A 24,377-nucleotide genomic window follows, 5' to 3' on the forward strand; every position below is an offset into this window, starting at 1 on the left:
ATATAGTAAATGATGAGTACTGGGAGAGAGAGGCACACCAGTGGGAGGGTGTTTAGTGCTGAGTTATAGGCCCTGTAGCTCAACTGTGGAGCCATTTTGTGTAGAGAAATTGATACACGGCCTTGGGTGCAGAGTGTCCAGTTTTTCTAAAATAACAGACGAGTGCTGCTGTAGTAGCAGTAAACCATATGACTTTATTTTTAAGTCAAGAGGATTTAATTCTTACATAAGCTTGTACATGACTTAATGTCATTTATGATAAAAAAAATTTATTTTGCACAGTACTATATATATATATATATATATATATATATATATATATATATATATATATATATATATATATATAACAAAAAATATTTAAGTGCACAGATTATGTATCAGATGCCATGTTTACAAGGCATTGAGTTGTTACAATTAGCAGTTTATTTAAATATTCTGAAATATTTAACAAGTAGGAAAATGCCAAGCCATTTCATAAATTCTAAATCTGCTAATTTGATAATCAGATTTAATCTAAGCACAGTTCATGAGAGGAAATCAAGAGTTAAAAAAACTGTACTCAGATATCAGACGAGAGTCGGTCATCTATAGGGGGAATAGCTGGATCAGGTAGCCGAGAGACTGAGGTATAGGGCACGATGTCTTATTGAATGACTGCTTCAATTGAAAGTGACAGCAGGGAGGGAGGTAAAGGAGATTTGGAGGGAACAGAAGAACAGGGCATTGTGGGATCACAGGGGTCATGGCTGCCACAGGCGATGCCTCAGGGTTGCCACAGTCATTGACAGATCACCTGTTACATACATGTTTTAGACATCTCCATGAACACACACAGAGAAATGCTTATTAACATTTGATTCTTTTAGCATTAATGCTAAATAGTAGCTATTTAGTCATGCTGTTACAGTATGTACTCTTAAACCCACTTTGCACAATCCTTATATATGAGGATAAAATCAAGTCCTCCCCAACATTTCTTTTATTATATATAATTTTCATTCCAAAATACATCAAATTAGCTAATAAAATAGTTAATGTTGACTGCAAATATGACGTGTGTGAGCAGGGTTATGGTGACAGCAGGGTTCTAATTACTGAAGGATGAATGTTTCTCTCACACTTCTGAATTTTGCCTGAGACTGAGGAGCCATTTGATGAGGCATATAAATGTGAACTTGATCCCAAACAGAGAAGTAACATTAAACACTCAGTGGGAATTTGCCTTCCCATCCTCGGCTGAACACTGAACTGTGAATGTGTTTTAGGGATGGGGGCTTTGAAATGATGCATATAAAGCTCAGCTTGCATAATTGTCGTTTAATTCCTTCAGGCTCACAGCAACATCTCATTCAGACTCTCAGCTTCTGGTTTTAATGTGCCTTATTGGGATGACAGATGATTTGGATAATTAGTATAGTTACATTTTTGCAGTTTAGTTGCATAGAAGGAAAAGCAAATAATAATGTACACAGAAATTTTATTTTCATTCTGTCTTATTTTGCCTCCTTACATACTGATGGATTGATAGATTTTTTTAAAGGATTAGTTCACTTTTAGGATAAAGATTACCCGATAATTCACTTCACCCCATTGCATCCAAAATGTTCATGTCTCTCTTTCCTCAGGTGAAAAGAAATTAAGGTTTTTGAGGAGAACATTTCAATTGGATGGTGGCCAATGGGTTGAAGATCCAATTTGAAGTTACAATGCATCTTCAAAGAGCTCTTCACAGTCCTAGCTGAGGAATAAGGGTCTTATCTAGTGAAACGATTGTTCATTTAAAAAAACTAAAATTCTAAATTTATTTGAGTATTGCATAATCACATTGGAAAAGTCAAACATGGTTAGTTCTTTGTCCATTTCAAAAAGCTAGGGTAGGGTGAAAAACTCTTATTTTCCCCTCCAACTTCAAAATTGTCCAACATAGTTGTTTTACCTTTTTTGTAAAGGGCTTTTTTTCTTTTTTTTTTTATAAATATTCGGTACTTCTGCCTATGTAATGCGTGTGTGATTACGTAATGTGTAAGGTCAAGCTAGTGCAAGACAAACATTTGTGGTTAAAAACTATATATTTATATATTAGAAAATTACTGTTAATTTCACTAGAAAAGACACTTATTCGTTACTGCATTGAAACTGCAATTTGGAACTTCAATCCATTGTCTCCCACTGAAATCCCCTATATGGAGAAAAATCCTGGAAGGTTTTCTCAAAAACCTTAATTTCTTGCATGACATGGTGGTGAGTAAATTATCAGGATTTTATTTTTCCTTCTGGAAGGGAACCAATCCTTTAAAAAAAAAACATTAATAAGATGAGTTAGGGGCATGGCTGTCTGACCAACAGCAGATGAGGAGAATGTTCAGGAAACCTGTTTGAAAACAGTAGTTTTAAATTCTGCTCATTGAGGTCAGTAGTAATAATGGAAAGTGATTATTTTCCGCAAACTGCAGAAAAACTACTGTTCTCAGTTCAGTGTTCTGTTGGAGTAACTGGAGCGCTAAATGAGATGGCAAAAACTAGCTTTGTGGAAGCACATACTCCCTTCTAGTTGGAGTAACTGCAGATACGTCAACTGAGTAGTTTGTAGATCTGAGCCATGAGCTATTTCAGAGATTTCAGTCAGTTTTAATGAACTAGTTTATCCAGTTTACTAAAATAACTGGCTTTAAAGTGTCCCTATTATGGGTAATGAAAGGTTAATATTTTAGTTTTGGGAGTCCCCAACAAAAAGCTGCCATGCATGCAAGGTCAAAAAACACTTTCATTGTCTTATAATATGCATTTATTTTTACCTTACTTGCTCAATGACTCCCAAATGATTCGCTCAATGAATAATTTTTTGAAACCCCTCCATTGCATGATGCTAATCTGTGGTAATTGGTGCGATTGGTTTCATTTCATCATGCCTGTAATGCCTGATAAAGCAGCATTAGTAAGTGCAGTGCCGCTTTGTGTACAGTGTTTCCAGAGAAACCGCTATTTTAACCGCTCCAAAAGCAGCACCATAGTGGCAAAGAATGAATTAGCATTTTCCTTCAGACCAAGGTAAAAAGACCAACAAATGGGCGGGCAATATGCTAATGTTTCATGTTGACGCGTGATGTCATATGATGTATGATGTCAACATAAGGCTTGGAATGAGTTTTAGAAACGACCCGTTTCAATGATCCAGAGTCGATTCTTTTATTTGAGAGACAATAACTTTTTACACGATGCACTTTCAGATTCAAAACTTTGCAGGATGTTTTCATTCACTTAGAGCCGTGTGACACACTGCATGAAAGGTCAGTTTCAAAAATCCATAATAGGTGCACTTTAAATAATGATTCCTTCATGGACGTAACATCACAGCTAAATGACTTGCATCATGTTTTAGAAAAAAGTAATAATAATAAATTGCTAGGGCATAAATAAAAAGATTGTGAAAGAACAGTGAAAGAAAAAAGGCTTAAAAATATTTGTTTTTTTCCTATCTGTCTTTTACTTCATGTCTCTGTGTGCAGTGAGCATATATCTCTGTACCGCTGATGTGTATTAAGTTAGCTCAGGTCAAGGCCTGATATTTGCTGTTAGTTGTCTGTTAGAGATGTACGATGAAACGTGTATCGTTCAGGACTGATGATAGTTTTCAGTGGATATGATCTGACAATCTGGGGTTTATGAGACCTCTCTGTTTCTCCCATCTGTCCTTCTGAATTGATTTGTGTGGATTCTCCCCACAGGGGTCAGGAACACTGCAGAGAAACGTATGACTGTATAAAATGACAAATGAATCAGACTGCCATATAATCTCACACAGGCAAACTGTTACACCTGGCCAAATTCGAATTAGTTGTATTTCCATTAACAAAAGAAAAATAATTAACAAAAAAATGTAAGGACTACATTATGTTTTCCCTGCTGAACTAAATATGTGGCATGTCAAGGAATTGGATACTTGGGGAACGTGGTTACATTGTAATGAAGATGCAAAATGCAAAACGCCCCAGGTTTACTTGATTTTGACATTTGTGTAATTGCAAATATTTTTGCCTGTTAAAGTTACCACATAAAGCTAATGTATGTTCGGGGCACAAAAGGGATAATGATAGTAATTCTCTACCTTTTGAATGAAGAACATTTTAAAAATGGTCAATTACAGAATAATTTGGTTTTCTACATATATTTCTCAAGTTTTACCAGACCACGTTGTCATACATTGAAGTGAAAAATTTCTGAGAAAACAAATGAATAAATATATGTATTATTCAATACATTCTGCATTAATTAAATAATATTCAAGATTACATACGTGTGTAAATACCATGGTAAATGAAAATGATATTCTTGCGCCATGGATTTAAAATTTGAATAATTTGATCAATACAGTACAGGGCTTGTTTTAATTAAGACATTATGTGGCTTTTTTTTAGTCTCTCAATTTAGTTATATCTAGTTATATCTTAACACAGGGGCGGACTGGCCATCTGTGTGATCTGGAGAATCACAGAACGGCCGGTACTCCAGGACGGCCGGCGGGCCGGCCCACCACCCGCCAAGCATGCAGTCATCACTGCATCAAACCCCCCCCCCCCCCCCCCACCCCACTAATTTGTTTTACACTCCAGTACTGTAGGTGGCAGCAATGCCCCTTTAAGTTGGATGCCAACTGCACTGGCCGCGGCCGCCAAGTAAGAAGAAGAAGTGGAAGAGTAGGAAGAAACGAACAGCAAAGACGTTAACGTTGGATAGAAGCATAGAAACAAACAAACAAACAATATGCATAACGCGGCCGCGGGTAAAAAACTGAAGCCGCTAAATGTCCCAAACGAACCGAAATATATAGCAATATTTTCCAGCAGCAGCACCTCGCAGTTAAATATTAGCAGCAGTGAAGTGATGATGAGGGACAGAAAGATGAGCAGGTTCCAAAGGCAGATCCAGATCAAAGTATGGAACATGAGAGGAGAAAGAGAGTTACTTGCTAGGGATGATGTTAGGAAGTGATATCCAGGTTGCTACATTTTTAATGATTACAGTACTTAAAACAGCTAAACTGCAAAATTTTAGCTGTAAAATGACACATGCAGTAGTTAATATTAAAACATATGTTGTGCTTTTACTTTTAAAAATGTTGGTAACATTACAGTTAATGCTTACAAACTTTTTCATATAGCTGGTTTCCGATTTTGAATACAGAAGTTACATTTGTAATGGTGTATTTTCATTTAGATGTGGTATTATTATCTGTACAGTAAGATTAATTAACTGCATAAATTAAGATTATTAAGTAATAAATTCACTTTAAGAAAGCATGGAATAAAACCTTTTTTTTTCTCTTTTTTTTATCCGTTCCATCATTTGTTTATTCTGTTTGAGCTTAGACCAAGAGCAGAGAAAGACATCCACTCCAGCTCAACATCTAGTCAACATCAGTGCTATTGCTATAATTTGGATGGTATAGTATCATTGGCCACAATTAAAGTCTTGTGACACTCATGTCAGGTGTTATTGTTGTTGTTGTCGAGTTTACGCGTGCCGATGGCTTTGGGCCGGGCCTAGTCAAAGTCCGGGGCCGTTTTTTTTGTCCCAGTCCGTCCCTGTCTTAACAGCAACTTATAAAAATAGTTAATATCTTGGTGATATTTTCAGAAACCAGGCTGCCACATGTATAGCACAAACAAGCACACACATGCACACTGAACCTCTAAATTTGGTGCTTGTCTGTGCGCCCTGTGGAGAACTGGCCCATTTTGTCCATTCTACAGAAGGCTGATTAGATGCACTCACATGCTCGCTGATGGATATCTCACACACTTTGATGTTTTCTTACCCATCAATCTAATGAGATTAGCAGAAGCTTCTTTATTTCTGCCTTTCTTCTCACTCTTAAGAAGACAGCGAATGAACTTAGTCTTTAGGGTGGATCTGTAGATGAAGCTGCAGTCACTTTTATGTTCGGTTAAGTCAGTTGTATGTCATGTGTGTTGTTGAGAAAACAGTAAATGAACTCGGTGTGCTTAAAGTGTCTGTTTTAGTGCTTTTGTCAGCAGTGACCTACATCAACAACATTTTTAGACATGTTGTAAGTGCTCGTGTGTATCCACACACACAGCTTCTGGTGTTGTCTCTCGACTGCATCTCACTTGAGGGGATTTAAGATCTATCAGATTTAAATTCGACTGAGGCTTGAAACTGTGCGATTCTTTGAAGTCTAATGAACTCAACATTTTTAAGCAACTTCAAACGACAATGGGACTATTGCTTCTGGTCTCAGAAGGAACCTCAATTAATTTCCATTTTCATCTTGAAGGATAAATAAATCACACAAAAAGAGGTTTACAACACCAAACAGACTGAATCCTACTAGCACCATAGCATTTATCCCAATGTGATAAAACCTGATTTGACAGAAGCTATACTTATTAATTACAGTTCAGGGTTCAAATAAATAAATCAATTAATACATAAAAAAAATCCATTATTTAAAATACATAGAAACAAAAAAGCAATAAAATTTAGCTTTAAATTTAAATTATATTGACACTGCATAAACATATTAATAATCTTTTTTACGTCATTTATATATTTAGGCCTAAATTTGTGTGCATATTTAGCCATGGAGGGCTTATTATTTTATATATGTTTTTCTAATCAACTTACTTCTTCAAGTTACTTCTTATCAACTTAATTTCTTACTCAGTTCTAACAATACCATGGAAAGTGGTAAAGTTACAATATGTATATTTAATTTAGTTTTAGCATTGACTTACGTCCTGAAGAACCAGTACTTTGTATAAATTTATATTGATCTCTGTTTGACGCAGAAGAAACGAAACGGAGAAAGAAAACAGAGATAAAAGGCTTGAGAAACAGAGAGCATGAAGAAGGTAATAGGAAGATGCGGAGAGAGAGAGAAGACAGAGAGGGACTTTAAAGTCGGCAGCAGCAGCTTTAATTCAATAAAGACTGGAGCTGTGTTGTGAGAAAATGAAAAGTCTTGTAGGGAGTCATTAGGCAATGTGTGGATTCTGGCATTGACACAATGCCACAGGGAGATGCCAGCCCAGTATTAATAAAGTGTGTGTGTGTGTGTATATATATATATATAAGCTTATTTATTATATCTTAGCTTTTTGGATTTGGTTTAGTGTGTGTGTGTGTGTGTGTGTGCTCTTGTTTTTGTCACATATCAGGACACATCTCTGTATAATGACATGGGTATGACACAGGTATAACAAGGAGAGGGTGACTTATGAGGACATAACCCATGTCCCCATTTTTCAAAACGCTTATAAACCATACAGAATTAGTTTTTTTGAGAAAGTAAAAATGTACAAAGTTTCCTGTGAGGGTTAGGGTTAGGTGTAGGGTTGATGTAGGGCCAAAGAATATACAGTTTGTACAGTTTAACCATTACGCCTATAGGATGTCCCCACTTTTCAGAAAAAACTAATGTGTGTGTGTGTGTGTGTGTGTTGTTTTTGCTACTCACTGCTGTGTATGTACACATGGATAGGTTAAATACAGAGCTACATGTCCTTCCCTTCCCTTCCCTATTTTAGATTAGTTCTTTCAATAAACAGTGTTAGTTCAGACAGAAATTATCCTCCCCCATATTTTGTTAGCCCTATACATATATTGAGTATACATATCAAAGATTATATACAAGGTTTGCTCTTTGGTCTATAGTGCATTATATTTGAATGTGTTTTTGATTGCTAATTTACCTAATTGTTCTTGCCATTCATCGGCCAGTTTCAGATTTGCTACTTCATTAGTTCATTCTTTATGGATCATTGCTTCATTCCCTAAATCTTTTACAGTTTAGTGCTGGGAAAATGGTGACCCTTTGTCAGTGTATAGACCATTTCAGTGAAAAAAAGCATACACAATAAAATATGTAAAAAAAAATAAAAAACATCTTCATTATCCTATATGAAGAACTTTTATTTTTGATGCGATTAATCGCTTGACCACACACACACACGCATGCACACACATCTATTTTCTAATCATTGATGCTTCTTTACGAATTTGATGTGTTTCCAGAAATGATTCTCTTTGAAATTGTGCAGACTCTGGTTTCTGGGATTCCTTGTTGTGGGGATTACAGTTGCAACTGCAGATAGCAGTTAAAGCTCCTGTGCCCTCCTTCAATTAGACCTAATGTCAACAGCTCACTGTAGCAGTCAGAGTTCCCTCAGTTTGAAGAGCCATGGAAGTGGGTGATATCCAGACTTCTCTCCGAGAAACCACGAGCTGTCCTCAGCATGAATGAGGACTTTGGAGCCATGCAGGGTAGAGAGCTGGAGCTCATTTCAAGACATCTCTTCTTGGACAGTTTAGTTGGCAGCCTTCTGACACAGATACCCCACCCACACACTCATACGGTCAGTTCTTTACTGCCAAAGTTCAGTCCCTGAGGTAGGCAGTAATAATAAGCGGCATTGCAGGTGCAGCGGTCTGAACTGGGGGAAATAAATGAGTGTTTATTCTTTCCATTCCTGCTGCTGAGGGACAGCTGAAAGTTATCAGCTTTCCAGAGCTCTCCACAAACTGTCAGAGCATGGGCTAAAGTACTAGTCCACTTCATGTCGATCCAAACCAATATAACATTCTTTATTTTGTAGAGCACAAAAGATTATATTTTTGAAGAATGTTTCAACTGTTTTTAACAATATAATGAAAGTTAGTGGGCTTCAGAACAACTCCAGAGGCTGTTCGTTGAATGAAAAAAAGATGAGTTAGTTCCACCCAACATGGTGCGGTGACCTTCAAGGAGTTGTTAATTCATCATCTTTCATGAATCACACTCTCCTGTTCATCAGCTGCTTAATGTATGTGTTATGCATGTTAAGGACATAGGCTGCTATTCATTATAGCTCATCTCTTACTTTAGCATGTCACATTGTGTCAGTGTTATTGATATATGTTGCACTAGAAACCCAGAGCAATTTTCTTCACCACTCCTATAGATTAATGATTGTGCAGTTGCTTGGTGACTAGCAGGACAGCCCATAGTATACCACATATTGGAGGAATCTAGGGCATATCATACTGTATGTGCATATTTGGTATGTTATACATAAATTGTTGAGTGCCTCACCACATGTTTGTCTTGTGTAAATTACCTTAGGTTTTGGCCAGAGTTGTAATTTAGAATCTCAAATGTCTCTACGTTGATACAAGCCTTGTGGAAGAGATCTTCGCACCACCAAACAGGCTTCAAATTAGCGTCATATGGCATGGGATGCAGATGTGCCAACAAGGACACAAAAGACCAAAGCCTCCAGTGACAGTTTTTAGTGTACTTCTTGATACTGTGAGAGAAAGGTTAGCCTGCAGATGTCTTATCCGGCCTCCACTTCACTCACCTATCTGAACCTTTCCCCCATCCGGGTCACGGCACCAACATAACTGGTCCTACTCTTTCTGCTCTAAGGGGTATTTGAATCAGCATCTCTTGGCATGGGAGGTTTGTGCACTAACAAGGATATTAAAAACCACGTTATCAGGTTCTAGTGCTCTGCCTTAGGCCCAAAATGTGAGGTTCACCTGCTTTTGTCTTGTCTGGCCTCTATTACAATTACCCCCTTAAAGATCACATCCATTCGTATCACAACAGCAATGTAACGGGGCCTACTCTCATCACTCCAAGCATGATATAAACCAATGTCTACTGGTATTGGAGGCTGGTGCGCTAACAAGGATGTTAAAGGCCACAAAGCATCAATTTCTAGTGTTCCTCTTGAGGTCCTGAGAGTAAGGTTTACCTGCAAAGGTCTCATTTAGCCTCTGTTACACTAACCCACCTAAACCATCCCCCATTCAGGTCACGGCACAAATGTAACTGGTCCTACTCTCTCAGCTTCAAGAGGCCTTTAGAATCAGAATAATCAGGCATTGGAGGTGGATGTGCTAACAAAGACATTAAAAAACAATGAATCAGGTTCAGAATGCTGACATCTTGGGGTGTACTCACACTAGGACCAGTTGCATTGTATCGAGCCCGAGTGCAATTGTCATTTTAAGCATATTGTATTTATTATAAAGAGTGAAATAATTGTGTATTTGTCTGAAATTTCAAAATCATCCTCAAGCTGACTGTCTAGTGCATTAAATATTTATGGTTATCAATTAAATATTGCATTTTATTCTTTTCAACAACAAATCACTTAAATGTGACAAACTCGAAGTGGGGAATAGGAAGTTTCCGATAGCATGTGAAGCCTGAATAAGTTACTATGAATTATGATGTGACTGTTTGGAAGCAACCAAGTGTTCTCGTTCACATTGCTAACTTTGTGGTTTATTATTTTGAGTCATTTGGGACATGGTGACTCACGGCCCTCTCACAATATATTGCTTAACTGATCTATAGCTTTCAAAGCTCAGAAACGCTCTTTCACCCTTCATCTATTATATGCTATCAATTAAGCCTAAGTAAGTTTATGTGTGTTCTGGCAAGTGTCTGTTTGCCTTTGTCCACTGATCAAACTGAAGGCTCAAACCTAATTGGGTCTGTTTGTCTTTGCTTCACTGAGTGTAAGCCAGTTAATTGGTCTACATCCTTGGAGGCTCATCGATTGGTCAATCCAGTTATCCAGTTATAGGCTTTGTGATGAAGGTGTGGGAGGAACCACTTGAACTTTCTAAGCCATGATTGGCTGATAGACGTCCACTTTGATGTGAGAGCTCAAAAAAATATTCAGCTTTCATCCCTCCTATCACCTCACACCAGACTTGGACACAGCGTTGTTACATAGAAACCAACCATTCCCCATCATGCCTCGGGCCTGACATACCTGCAATTACAGCCACACACATGCAGCAGTCTTGACCTTTATTCTGAGCTGTGAATATGGCACCAAATGTAAGGCAGCTGGGGGTTAGGGAGGGTTTTCAAAGCTGATTTTAAACCCCCTGGCTTTGAACAACCTCACAGGCTCCTGCAGACAAACTGCAGCTGGACCTCAACAACTAGACTGAGATTAAAGATCTAACTGCTCAAACAGAACACAGTGTTAGAAATATGAGGATGTGGGCTGGGATAAATACGGGTTATTAGAATATAGCTTTGTATTTTTGTCAGCTGCAAGGTCCAGATTGTGCTGATCGTGGGAAAAGTAATGGCATTTTGAGATGATAGTGGATAGAGGGAGGAGGAGATGTGCTGCAGATATGCAAAATTCATCAAATGACTGTATGCTTCATCTGTCTCCCTCTCTTTTTTTCTTTCTTCAGGGCAGGACCGCAGTGAAGCAGCTCTGATAAAGCGTTTTAAGGGGGATGGTGTTCGCTACAAGGCCAAGCTCATCGGGATAGATGATGTCACTGCCGCAAGAGGGGACAAACTCTGTCAGGACTCAATGATGAAACTCAAGGTGTGTGTGCGTTGGTTGCTTTTTCATACGGTTACTGTTAATTATTCCAGATTACATGACAAAAATTTTAGTAACGTAATCCATTGCATTACATATTTTCAGTAATATAATCAAACTACTTACTGATCACTAAGTTATTTAACACATTGACTTAAATAGAATCATATTGTACCATATTGATATAAAAATACCAAGATAAAGAAAATATATTCCATTCATTGTTATTAACAAAATAAGGTGCATTAAACCTTATGTCAAGACTTTCCAAACTGAGGTTCGTGAGTTTAATGAAAAGCTAATAATTCATTAAATCAAACAAATGTAATATTATTTTTAACAACATAATGTGACAATTGATTAATTTCAGACAACTGCATACATGCAAATGCGTTACTTAACTTATTTCCTTAAAATCATAAAGATACTTCAAGTAAATATATTATGTGAAAGAGGTTTGGCTGAAAAAGAAGAATTTGGGAATTCCTGCATTACAAATGAAAATAAAATGTGAATTTAAAAAGGGAAATGTAAAAGGTGAAAGAAGAATTAGGGATAATCTATTTCTCTTTTTATTTTTATTTTTTACAATATTTTACTGTTATTTTTTGAATCTGTAATTATGTAATCAATAAAGTTTTAACTGTAGTAATTTTTGTAATCTGATTACGTACTCCAGATTGTAATTATAAAATGAAAAAAAGGAAAAAATTTTGTTGATTGAAATAATTATGATGAATATGTGGCAGGGTGTATATTTAGTTATTTGTTATTTGTTTATGCATTTCACACTTTTATTGAAAATATTGGTTTAGATCAATATTAAATCTTCCCTGAGCTCCAGGCACATCTTTGGTACAAATGCAGAAAAAAAAAAAATAATAACATATACAATAATTCATAGTTCTAAAATGCTAATTTTTTTTTTTTTTTTTTTTTTTTTAGATGTAGTTTTAGGGTTAAAATTCCAGATATATTTATTTTTAACATTATTTAAAAACAATATGATAAAGGTTTTTTGACAATCCTTATTTAATTATCCACATAATGAATGAATAAGCCACATCCATTAGATTGGGTAATGAGCCATGTGAACACCAGGGGTCACACTACCATGTGTACGTGGGTTCCTCTATTTGTGCATACATGTATGCCCCTGATACACATAAATAGACATTGATACACATCGTCCGAAATAAAAAGTGTCTTATTGTATGTTCGCTATAAATCGCACCCTTTTCATCAGTGTTTAGATTGGTTTCTTAATGTGTTGGATAGAGAGGGTGATTTTGCCATCTGATTTGCACGTTGGTCTGATTGGAATGTTCAGACTGTTATTGATCAAAGCTGTTTACCTCTCACTCATCCAGACACATAATCTATGCTCATATTCCCACAGTCGTCCACTCCTTATCAAACAAATGAGTCCCATAGTGTCATTTTAAATCTCTTATTCCTCTCTAACACTTTTTGTGTCTCTCTTTTCATCAGTTTTAGGTAAGAAGATTTTAAACAACATTTTGACTTAGGTATTTTCATGTAATCCCCATCCTCCCTTGATAATCAGCCCACGTAGCACTATAAAAACTTCCTTAAGCATCTGTCCAGCTTCTCCTACAGAGGAAGCTCTGCTCTGGCCTTCCCCAGGCGCGCCGGACTGCTAAACGAGATTCACATCTTATATTTCACGTCTGCATCTTTCTTCACTTCAGCACCACTTATACACACACTTCCTCTTCTGAGTTTGAAATGTCAGAGATGGTGCTCTTTTCGCTGTGATCTTCCAGCTACCGGCATTAGAACGGCTCATTCATCATCCCGCCAGAACATATGGATGTGCTAATGGTGTGCTAACATACATCATATGACTGACGGATGATGCTCCCTGCGCAGTCGGAAGGAAGATCAAGAAACAGGCTCATCTGATTGGTCCTGGAAGACTTGAGGGCTCCAGCTGTTTGGAGAACTGCCCAAACACACACCTTGGACTGGTTTGGATATACAGTACAAAGCGAGCTTTATTTCAGAACAAAGTTTTGGCTTTATATTGATCTTAATTGCAGTTATACATTTTGCAAATCTGACTTGACAAGTGGCTTGTGAAAATATACAAAACAAGTGAGAACATTTTTTAAGTTGATTTTGGTCTGAAGTGTGATATCTTCTCATCACAGTGACTGATTCTGGCAAAGGCGGTGCACCACCATCTGGGGTGGCACTTTTTCTCCATACCGCTCTCAGCTTCTCTATCGCTCATTCGCAGCAGTTTTTCAAAAAAGGATGGTGCTCTCCATTCGTTCTACCCCTCTTGTTGAAAATGAATTGTGTCCGGTGTGAATTGTGTGTGGGTGAACAGTACAGATAAAGCATGTCTGTGTATTACACAATAAAATGCATTGCTGTTTGGTTTATTAAAAGTGCAAAATGTACTCATACATGTGTGAATATACTAAGAACTAAAAGTCACCTTCATTAATTTGTAGTTTAATAATGATCTTTTGTTTTCGTGTTTCAAGGGCTGTGTCCACATTGGCCTTTTAAGTGTTCAATTAAAAAGTAAACAGTCAGCATTTCAGTCTCTGGCTGATAATTCAATAGATTTAAATGTTCAAGAGAAAATTTCTATTATTCTCTCTCGTTTGTCTTTCTCTTGCACAGAATAATAGGGTGCATTTACAAGTCAAACAATTCGTATTTTTCCTCTAATATGTGGCATTTTGAATGAGTGTAAAAAACAAAAGCACATATAGGATCTTTATTCTTTTTTTTTTTTTTTTCTTTTTTTTTGAGTGACTTTTTTCATTTGTATTTTATTTGACATCTATACTATACATTTGACAACTATACATAACAACTTAAAGTTATTGGCTGGCATGTGAGTGATAATACCAAAGAAATGAATATTATTTATGTGTTTTATATTCCTTGCATCTGCTGTAGAATGACCTATTACACAGCCAGACACTCTAAAACAAGGACAAAACTTTGGAGTGTCGAGCAATTATTTATGTGTGTGGTTAAAACGGTGAGGCAAGTTTAATTTGCTGTTTTCTTGCTCTTTGTTCTCAAAACAATGGTTTATATGGGCATACATTATTTGAAGCCATTTTTTGGATGATGTGTATGTAACAGGGTAAAGAAATTAATTATTAAGTCACTCCGAACCAGCTCATATCAGAACCTCCAAGCCCGAAATTGTTGAAAACAGAGAGAAAATGAATCAATTTCTTTACATAACAGCTAATTCTCCCCAAGGATTGCAGCAAGCAGCGAAAGCCGACGTTCTCTGCTCTGTTTCTGTTTTATCTTCATTTCTTTTCTTTTTTTTTTTCTTCATGTTTCTGTTTTCATCTTCTTGTCTGCAGGGAATCGCAGCCTCTGCACGGTCTAAAGGAGAACACAAACAGAAAGTTTTTCTCACTGTGTCCTTTGGAGGGATCAAGATCTTCGATGAGAAGTCAGGGGTGAGTCGGGGGAGTGTTTGAGAGTCGGGGGTGGGCGGAGGGAATTGTGTCCTGTCACTACCCACGATCCTTTGAAGCAAGTGTCTGAGCCACAAATACAAATCCTCAGATGCCTAACCTGGTTTCTGTTTGTTTTATCTACAAAAAGGACATTTTGGGTTTTTCATTACTTTGGAGATATGTTGTAGCTAATACCTAGTTGACATTTTTTACTTTTCCTTTCATCAATGATCAGCGGCAAGTTCTATAAAGTAGTTGGCATTAGTAAAAACTTCAATGGGAGAGCTAATTGCTACAACAAACACAGGTGATTCTTAAAAAAAATTTTAATGAGTCAGTCAAAAGGATTCATTATACATGATCTTGAATTTGCTTGTGAGTTAGTGATGGGAATCAGACTAAAGGCCTTTTCAAACTAATAACTATAACTATGAGATATCATTTAGAATTATAACTAATGATATTAGCATGCACACCAAATGGATGCTAACATTCAGTTTATTAAAAACTCATGTTGTACTGTCGCTTTAAATGCTCTAGCTCATTAAAACAGGTAGATTCTGATTGGATGTCAATGTTTGTATTGTTTATAAGATGGAAAAATAATTTTGAAAGAGATTCCGACAATATTGTTCATCTGTGTCATTATTGTGGTGTGTAATTTCCCAACACAATGTGTTATTAAAAATGCATGTTCTCAATGATAAATGGTATTCTAGCTAAGCATTCAAATATATTGCAAAAAATATTATGGCTTATTGTTTAGGGTAATAAGTACAGTTTTAAAGTGTCCCTACTATGAATTTTTGAAAATTGCCTTCCATGCAGTGTGTAACGCAGCTCTAAGTGAATGAAAAACATCCTGCAAAGTTTTAAATCTGAAAGTGCACTGTGTATAAAGTTATTGTCTCTCAAAAGAAAGAATTGACTCTGAATCATTGAAATGATTCGTTTCTAAAACGAATCCGAAGCCGTTAAATGCTGAGGTCAAAATGAAAGATAGCATATTGCCCACCCAGTTGTTGGTCATGAAAATGCAAATCCATTCTTTGCCACTAGGTGATGCTTTTGGAGCAATAAAAATAGCGGATTCCCCGGTATGTTGTACACAATGCAGCACTGCGCTCACAAACGCTGCTTTATCAGGCATTACAGGCTCATGACGAAATAAAAATGAAACCAATCGGACCGATAACCACACGTTAAGCATCACGCAAAGGAAAGGTTTGGAAAAGGAATTGTTAAGCTAATCGATCAGGAGTCTTTGAGCAAGTAAGGTAAAAAATAAATGCACATTACAAGACAATGGAAGTGTTTTTTGACCTAGCATGCATGTCAACCTCTTGTTGGGCATTCTTAAAACCAAAATATTAACCTTTCATTTCATTTCAAGTTTGTTTGGAACTAAACAGGCATATTCTTTTTTCAAATATTGAAATACTCTTAAAATATTTATATGGCAAAAATACAGTTAGAATTACTAGACTGTACATCAGTGTGAAATATAGTAATATATACCACAATAAACCAGTGTTAAAAAAGCACCACATCATCTTTTTTGGGACTGGATGAAATGTGTACAGGCCTTAAAATTTCTGTCTGCACACAAACAATAAGGATCAGTTATTTCACAGACATAACTCAGAAATCAAAGTGGAATATACAATTCTGTTTGTGGATATCTAGTTTACATTCTCTTCAAGAGGACCTCATCCTCTAGGTCTGAAATGTTTGGGTCGATGGCAGAAGATGGTTTGTGTGTGTTAGCGTGCGGTTGCTGTAAGCAGCACTGAGTCTGCTCTGCGTCGGGTGGAGGTGCAGCCATCCTTTGGGAGAGGTAAGCCTGTGTTAATGATGCGTTTTAAGAGAGGAGCGCTCTCCGGGGAAATCAGAGAAGCCTAATTGAACAGACTTCTTAGAATAGAACGACCGTAGCTTTACAAGACCCATCTGCAGGGCCTTGCACCATCTTGATGGAGAGTAAATGGCAATAACAGCTAGTGAAATACACCTGAGCTGGTTATAAACGTAGGGAATGATGCTTATTTATGAAGTATCAGACCAGATCACGTACACCTAAGTGCTGTTCCGCAGAAGGAGAGTTTGAAAGAGGAGTTCACTTTCTGAGTTATTGATTTGTTTATTTCTTTCTTTTTGTGAAGTGCCGTTGAGCTCTTTTGGTTTGAAACCAGCTTGGACCTGGTTTAAAAAAAAAGATGAAGCAAATCCCAAGGTGTTTTTTTATTATTTTGTTTATATATATATATATATATATATATATATATATATATATACAGCATTTCACATAAATGTAAATAGCATAATGTATCATTTTAATTCAAATGTAATTATTTATTTTTGATGATATTTTCATGTTTTTGTCCTTTTTTACACTTACTTAATGGGACATTGGCTGTCCATTTTCCACAAGTTGGTATGATTCTTTAGGGTCTTTATGAAATGTCTGCATCATAATTTGGTTAAAATTCGACAATGGTCATGTTAAATTGCCCCTCACTTAGAAAGCAGTCTGGAGTAAAATGTTTTGCACAGAAATAAACCAGTTTAAGTGTATACGGTGGCGCATTATCATTAAAAACTAAATGAATCCACTGCATCCTCAGTGGTTCTGATGTCAAGAGAAATTGAAGAATCTTATGTTCACCTTTACATCCAACTACAAAACACCTGCATTGCCATTTTTGTTGCTATAGGCGCTCAAGTGTGGAGAAAACAAGAAAATCAAATCAAAATGGCTTTATAATTGAGACTGTTTAGGTTTTTTAGGGGATAAAAACAAGTAGTGAATTGATTTTTATCATTATAGTGTGGTTGTGTCCATATACTGCTAATACACATTTATATGCAAACACCATATAAAAGTGAATTTTGCATCCAAATTACCCTTTAACGTCCTTTGTAGGTGCACTCAAACTAAAATTGTTTTATACCACAAAATGAAGAGTAATGTTAGACATTTGTCACATCATTTGTCATAAACTGATGTGTAGTTTTATTCTATGTAAGATATTTGTCACTTCAAAGAAACTTTAGTGCAATGCTGCATCCACACCATTAGGTGTCAGTATAAAGTTAAAAAATACTATTGTTCCAATTAGTAAAACAAGCAGAAGGAAACACTCTTCACTAAAGTAAATGATAAAAACTTTAAGACTTAAAACCTTGAAAAGTGGTTTTATTCTACATAATGTGGGTTGCCACTTCATGGTGGCAGCCATAATGAAATAACGTGACCAGCTGTGTTTTTTCTACATAAGACCCTTGCCACTTAAATTAAAAGTTTTTCATAATGCTAGATGTCAGTAGATGTAAGTATGAGGTTCATATTATCATTGTATCAGTTAGCAAAATAGTCAAAACGTTTATCTTTTTACAAAAAACACGAAATAATAAGATATCACAAGACCAGCCTTGGCTTTGAAATTCTCTTTTGAAATTCTCTTCGGTCAACTGCGGTAACAATGCATTAACTGTTGGGGCCAAACAGAGAACAGTTCAAAATGAGAACTGGTTTTAAGATCTGTATCAACTTTTTCAGAGCTGGGGCCAGTTGCATGAACTTAGCCACCATGTTAAGACTGTCTTAATATCTAGTTTGACCAAGTTGAAGTTGCCTAGGTAGTAATCAGTAGTCTTGCTTCTCCAATACAAATAAGACCAATCTATCTTTCATAACTGAATTTTAAAAGTTATGAGCGGTCTTAAAAAAAAAAAAAAAAAAGATGACAGTTAAACAGTTTATGCAACCGGTCCCAGGTGTGACATTTCAGCTGATTATATAGAAGCAAATACATGTTGCCAGTGTGGCTGCTCAGTCTCTGTTCAGGGTTCTGTGTTTTACTGATGAGTGCCGGTGATAAATGAGAGGTTACTATGTGAGCACAGTGTGCTGTGTTGTCATGGCGCCAGGAGGTGACCTACATGACAAGGTTTTAATCTGTCATTGATGCGTCTGATCTATTAGCACCATGACCTTTTACTCTCTTTTATGTGTGTGTATCTGTCTGAGTGTGTATGTTTAATTATCAGACAACAATGGCATCACTACAACATTTATCATGTTGTGCTGCTGTTGGTTTAACTCTGAATATACTACAGCAGTGACATTTTATCACATATTAGACATCTGTACTATGGGTGTGCCATATCATACCATCCACGATAATACCGGTATAGATTTTTACATGATAAAAAAGTGTCATATCGTGATATCAGTGATATAGCAATACTATGACATATGGTGCATTTACTTCCCTAGAGCACACAACAACAGCACCACACACTGTGTTCGACTTGAACCATAGCGATACTATGAGGTGTGTGACCTCACAGTATCGCAAGAGTGGTTCTAGAACATGTTTGAGCACACACTTTAACCCCTTATTTACACTGCACGCTTCAGTTGTTTTAATGAACACTTTATATCATCTGGTTCCTTGTTCGATACTGCAGGAACTTCCTTGATGAATCCTTGCACAGAATCCCCAATGTTTTCTGGAGACCCTTTTAAATTTGCACCTTTTATTGTCCTTGAAATGCATAAGACTCTAAAAAAATTGGATCACAGAAACCCCCCTGGACCAGGCATGTTGGAGCCTTACTTTTTGAAGTTGGCAGCAAATTTTATAGCAGAACCACTTTCAATTATTTTTAATCTTTCAATCAAAACCAAAGAAATTCCATCAGTTTGGAAATCAGCTTTTGTTCTACCTTTATTAAAAGGAGGTGATCCAGCAGTTATGTCTAATTATAGTCCAATATCAAATGTATGTGTTTTATCGAAAATTCTGGATTCTCTTGTTTGTGATCAGCTGAAAGCGTTCCTGTATTCAAATGACATCCTCTCTCAATTTCAATCACGCTTCAGAAAAAAAGCACATTATTATCACTGCTACTATGAAGGTGATAAATGATATTATTGTGGCACTTAATAAGAAACCGTTCTGTGCTTCACTTTTTTTTAGATCTGTCAAAAGCTTTCGACCATGCTGTTTTAAAGAACAGATTAATTTGCCCAGGATTGTCAGAGCATGTAGTTGCATGGTTCTCAAATGATCTGAATAACAGGACTCAATGCATTAAATATGAGGGACACTGTTCTGATTTTATTGTTGTACATAAGGGGGTGCCACAGGGCTCAGTTTTGGGGCCCCTCCTATTTATCTTGAATATAAATGATTTAGGTCAAAATGTTTCTGATGCTCATATGCATTTTTATGCTGATGATACAGTCATTTACTGCTATGGATCATCCCTTGCTCAGGCCATTGAAACCCTGCAGAAAGCTTTTGTTGCTGTCCAGCATTCACTTCAGTTAAAACTACTCCTTAATGCTGACTAAGCTAATGTTGTTTTAAAATTTTACAATGGTGCCTCAGACTGTTGCAGTACTGTCTACGCTTGAAGGGAATATTATAGAGGTGGTTCATGAATATAAATACCTTGGTGTCTTTATTGATAAGTCCCTCACTTTTAAACCACACATAGAACAACTTGTGAAGAAATTAAAACTTAAACTTGGGTATTCTTCCGTAATAAATTGTGTTTTTCTTTTGAAGTAAAAAAGCGCCTTGTCACTGTAACTTTTTTTAACTGTGCTAGATTATGGTGATCTTTTTTATATGAATGCTTCTTCTTCATGTCTTCAAATGGTGAAAAACACTTTTATTTTCAAAGCTATGCTTGGATCACTGCTTCCATACATTTGTACTTTAATCACAGAGAGAAGTGTTGACTCTTACTCCCTGCGATCAAATGATCAGCTGTTGCACTCTGTTCCTTTTGCCCGCACTGAGTTGGGGAAGAAAGCCTTTGTCCACTCGGCCCCTTTTGCTTGGAATATGCTGCAGAAGGACTGGAAACTGACTGAGCTCTTGTCCTTAAACACTTTTAAAACTAAGTTGAAAGCAATGGAGACTGCCTCAATAGTATGCAATTGTTTTTCATAACCTGTGTTATTTTAATGTTTCTTTGTATGTTTATAATTGTGTAAATGTTGTTGCCTCTTGGCCAGGACTCCCTTGAAAAAGAGGTTTTTAATCTCAGTGGGACTCTCTTGGTTAAAAAGGGTTAAATAAAATAAAAATAAAAGTGGTGCGTTAGGGATCCATCACCGGAGCTGGTCATGGCTTCTGTAGCCGATGCTTGTGTTTACACCAGCCGCGCCATATTTCAGAAGCGTCCCAGAAGCGGCTTTGCACACTGCTTCACTAAAGATAGGAACCTCGCCAATTTTTGATGGACGTAAATAAGTGGTCACTCACGTGGTATTTTTATGTTATATACTGATATAAGTCGAACATACAGCTGCTATTGCCATCTAATGAAAATAGATTTACACTTTGAATTAGTCTGTGAACAAAGGCAGTAGCTCTTTGGAAAAGGATGGAAAATGGTCTTCATTTTGTTTGTACTAATAAATGTTGCTGCCTGCCTGCCATCTGCAATCACCAATAAATCATGGTTCCATTTTTTTTTTCTATATCGTTATCACGAATATTCTTAAAATATTGAGATATAATTTTGAGGCTATACCGCTCAGCCCTAGTCTGTACTGTACTGTAGTACTGTACCTAGTCTGTACTGTATACTGTACTGTATTTGGTTGCAAATGAGCTCTTAGATGGTTAATTCATTTTCCTTCATTTTACTAATAGGGTTAATGGAATAGTTCACAAAAAAATAAATAAAATAAAAAAAATCATAATTTACTCATCCTTTTTGTTGTTTTCTTCAGAGAAAAAAAAAAAAGTATAAATATCTTCCATTGACCAAGGCCCACCCATGAGGCCGTTTGAGCGACGCACGTCACATTTCGCAGAGTGGAAATGTCGCCACAATAACAGTGTGTAAAACTCTCAGACGTTTTTGAAAGATTCTATGCCGCAAACTTTAAATATTTCACATACTTTTGAAAATCCAGCATTTAGTTTATCAATATAAGCGCTGTTCGTCACAGTTGTAAACACGATGGCTTTCTACTTTTGTAAGGGGTTTGGCGCCACGATATCTTTGTTTCCAACATTAATGAATGCGAAACACATCTCGCGGAAATCCTGTAGAATTCAACCAATCCGATAACGACTTCAACATTCCTGAAGTTTTTCCTCTTTTGTGTCCCATCTGCATCAGATGTTTAGCCAACAGTGCAGGCTGAGACTAGTAACCAAATAACTTTGAATTCCAATTATAAAGGTATACATCAGATTATACAAAGGTAAGAAAGAGATGGTTCTTTAAAGAACCTTTGACTGAATGGTTCTTTGTGGAACCAAAAATGGTTCTTTTATGGCATTGCTTTGAAGAACCTTTAAACACCTTTAGCATTCCTCAATCTTGTATAGTCTAAAGAAGAGAGAAATTCCTACAGTATCAGAATGACATAAGGGTAAATGATGACAGAACTTTACATTTTGAGTGTGTCCCTTTAAATCTGAGGGTCACATTGTCATGCTTACTTCTTACTCTGGTGTTTAATTTATACCCTGAGACTGGATAAATGCAGTAAGTCGGATTGATGCTCTGCCCTCTCTACTACTGTTTGCAGTGGTTCTCACAGGGTTTAGAGATGTTATGGAGTGATAGAGGGGTGTGTGTGTGTGTGTGTGTGAGAGAGAGAGAGAGAGAGAGAGAAAGAGACTGCACTCTGGGTTGTTGATCACATTGATGGTTTATAAGGTAAGATGACTTGACCAGGTCATATAGTGCCTGTGCTGGAAGTCATTAGATGTGCTGTCTACTGCTTCAGACAAAGCTATACTTCATATCCTTACCTCTTTTTCTCTCTTTCTTCCTGTAGCTCATTTTATTCCACTTCCACTTTTCTGTCTTCTTTTATTCTGGCCAAAGCTGATCTTTTAGCAATTGTGCAAATAAAAGTTTGGATGCCATCAGAGCAATTCAAAAAGTCAGCCTAACCTCTAAATAAAACAACAGTAATAAAATCATAGATCATTACAGTGTGATGGGGTGGAAAGGACTTCAAATAGATAATATTTATCTATAATATTTATCTCTCTATCTTCATCTCATTTACATAAAACATATAATGGGGTACAAATGAGCTCCTGTGGAAGTGCCTCTGTTTTGCATTTTTATAAACTATTTTTACGTTTTAATTTGCATATCTATGACACATGACATGTAGACAGGAAAAAAGGCCAAAATTTTACTTTTATAAAATGAGAGAGAATGAATAAATAAAAAGTAGCCACAAACCAATTATTTGTGGCACTATATTCTGAATTTGTGGCAATGCCACAAATGGCCACAGGAGAGATGACTGTAGGATTCTTCCTAAAATCTATAATCATGTCTTTAGTACATTAATGTCCAGAAAGGACAATTTAAACCAGTCAATAAAATCTGTCAGTACAGGACCATGATCAAGATCCTCACTATTTAAAAGGGAAACGGTCAATGAATCATCCACTAACTTGATAATATGACTCCTCTCTAGTTGCATTTGAGACTCATTAGTATAAAGCACAAATAAAAGAGGTGAGAGAACACATCCTTGTGGTGACACAGTCAAAGAAAAAAGTACATCAGATAAAACCCTGTTTACTTTCACATATTGAGATCTATCAGTTAAAAAAAGTGTATCAGCCAACATATCAGCCCAGAATCAATATTATAAACCCTATTTAACCTTTCTGCTCAGAAATGGGGCTGGATACATTTAAAGGCAGATGAAAAATCTATAAAAACTGATCGCACAAAAGTATTTGCCAAGATGTGCGAAAATCATGTTTAATAGAGTACTTATCCCTTACGAAAGAAAAATATATTTGCCAATATATTTCTTAAAATATATTGTGATATATTGTAATATATTATTTTCCCTTTTTATTTTCTAATATTTTATATATTTGAATACATTTTATAATATATTGATGATACATATATTATATAATATATTGCAAAATATACAAATGATTGCAGCTTTCAATATATTGCAATATATTGGAAAAAAATAAATATATATAAGAATATATGCCTAATATATTACATGATTTTTTCCAATATACTGCAATATATTTTTGTTTCATAAGGGATCGCATCATCAACACCCCTACCAGACCTATAGGCAAACTGAAATGGATCTAAATTTTCCTGTACCATGGTCAAAAGCTAATCCTTCACAACCTTGTTGAATCAAAGAGGTACAGTAAGTGTTTCTGGCCTGTTCTCTTTTAAACATTGTGGTACAGTATTCATAGGCACAGGTACAAAAATAGATTCCTTCCAGAGACTAGGAACCTTTTGAAGGTGCAGTTAATACTAAAATGAAACAAAAAGTATGTGCCAATTGTTCTGCACAATTTTAAATAAAACGGCCTCCAATACCATCAGGGCCTGGACTTTTTCTCTCTTTAACACTGTAAATTGTATAGGTACATATGGACCTACCTAAGTTAAGTCCATATATATTTGGACACATGCACAATTTTTTTTTTTTTTTTTAGCTGTTGACCAAAACATATTCAAGTTACAGTTATATAATTACATTTAATAATCTCTG

The 24,377-nt window shown here is 36.2% G+C and overlaps 1 protein-coding gene across 5 annotated transcripts in view; it reads left to right on the forward strand.

Annotated features, from left to right (window-relative positions):
- The window catches only part of LOC113121072 (disabled homolog 1-like), a 154,028-nt gene that overhangs the window by 78,953 nt on the left and 50,698 nt on the right, over positions 1–24,377 (forward strand). For all 5 annotated transcript variants that reach the window (XM_026291301.1, XM_026291302.1, XM_026291303.1 and 2 more), the window contains exons 3-4: positions 11,233–11,372; positions 14,735–14,833. In XM_026291301.1, the coding sequence (XP_026147086.1) occupies positions 11,233–11,372; positions 14,735–14,833 (239 nt within the window). The remainder of the gene's footprint in view (positions 1–11,232; positions 11,373–14,734; positions 14,834–24,377) is intronic.

Source organism: Carassius auratus, chromosome 20 (assembly GCF_003368295.1).
Source record: "Carassius auratus strain Wakin chromosome 20, ASM336829v1, whole genome shotgun sequence".
NCBI classification, from domain to species: domain Eukaryota; kingdom Metazoa; phylum Chordata; class Actinopteri; order Cypriniformes; family Cyprinidae; genus Carassius; species Carassius auratus.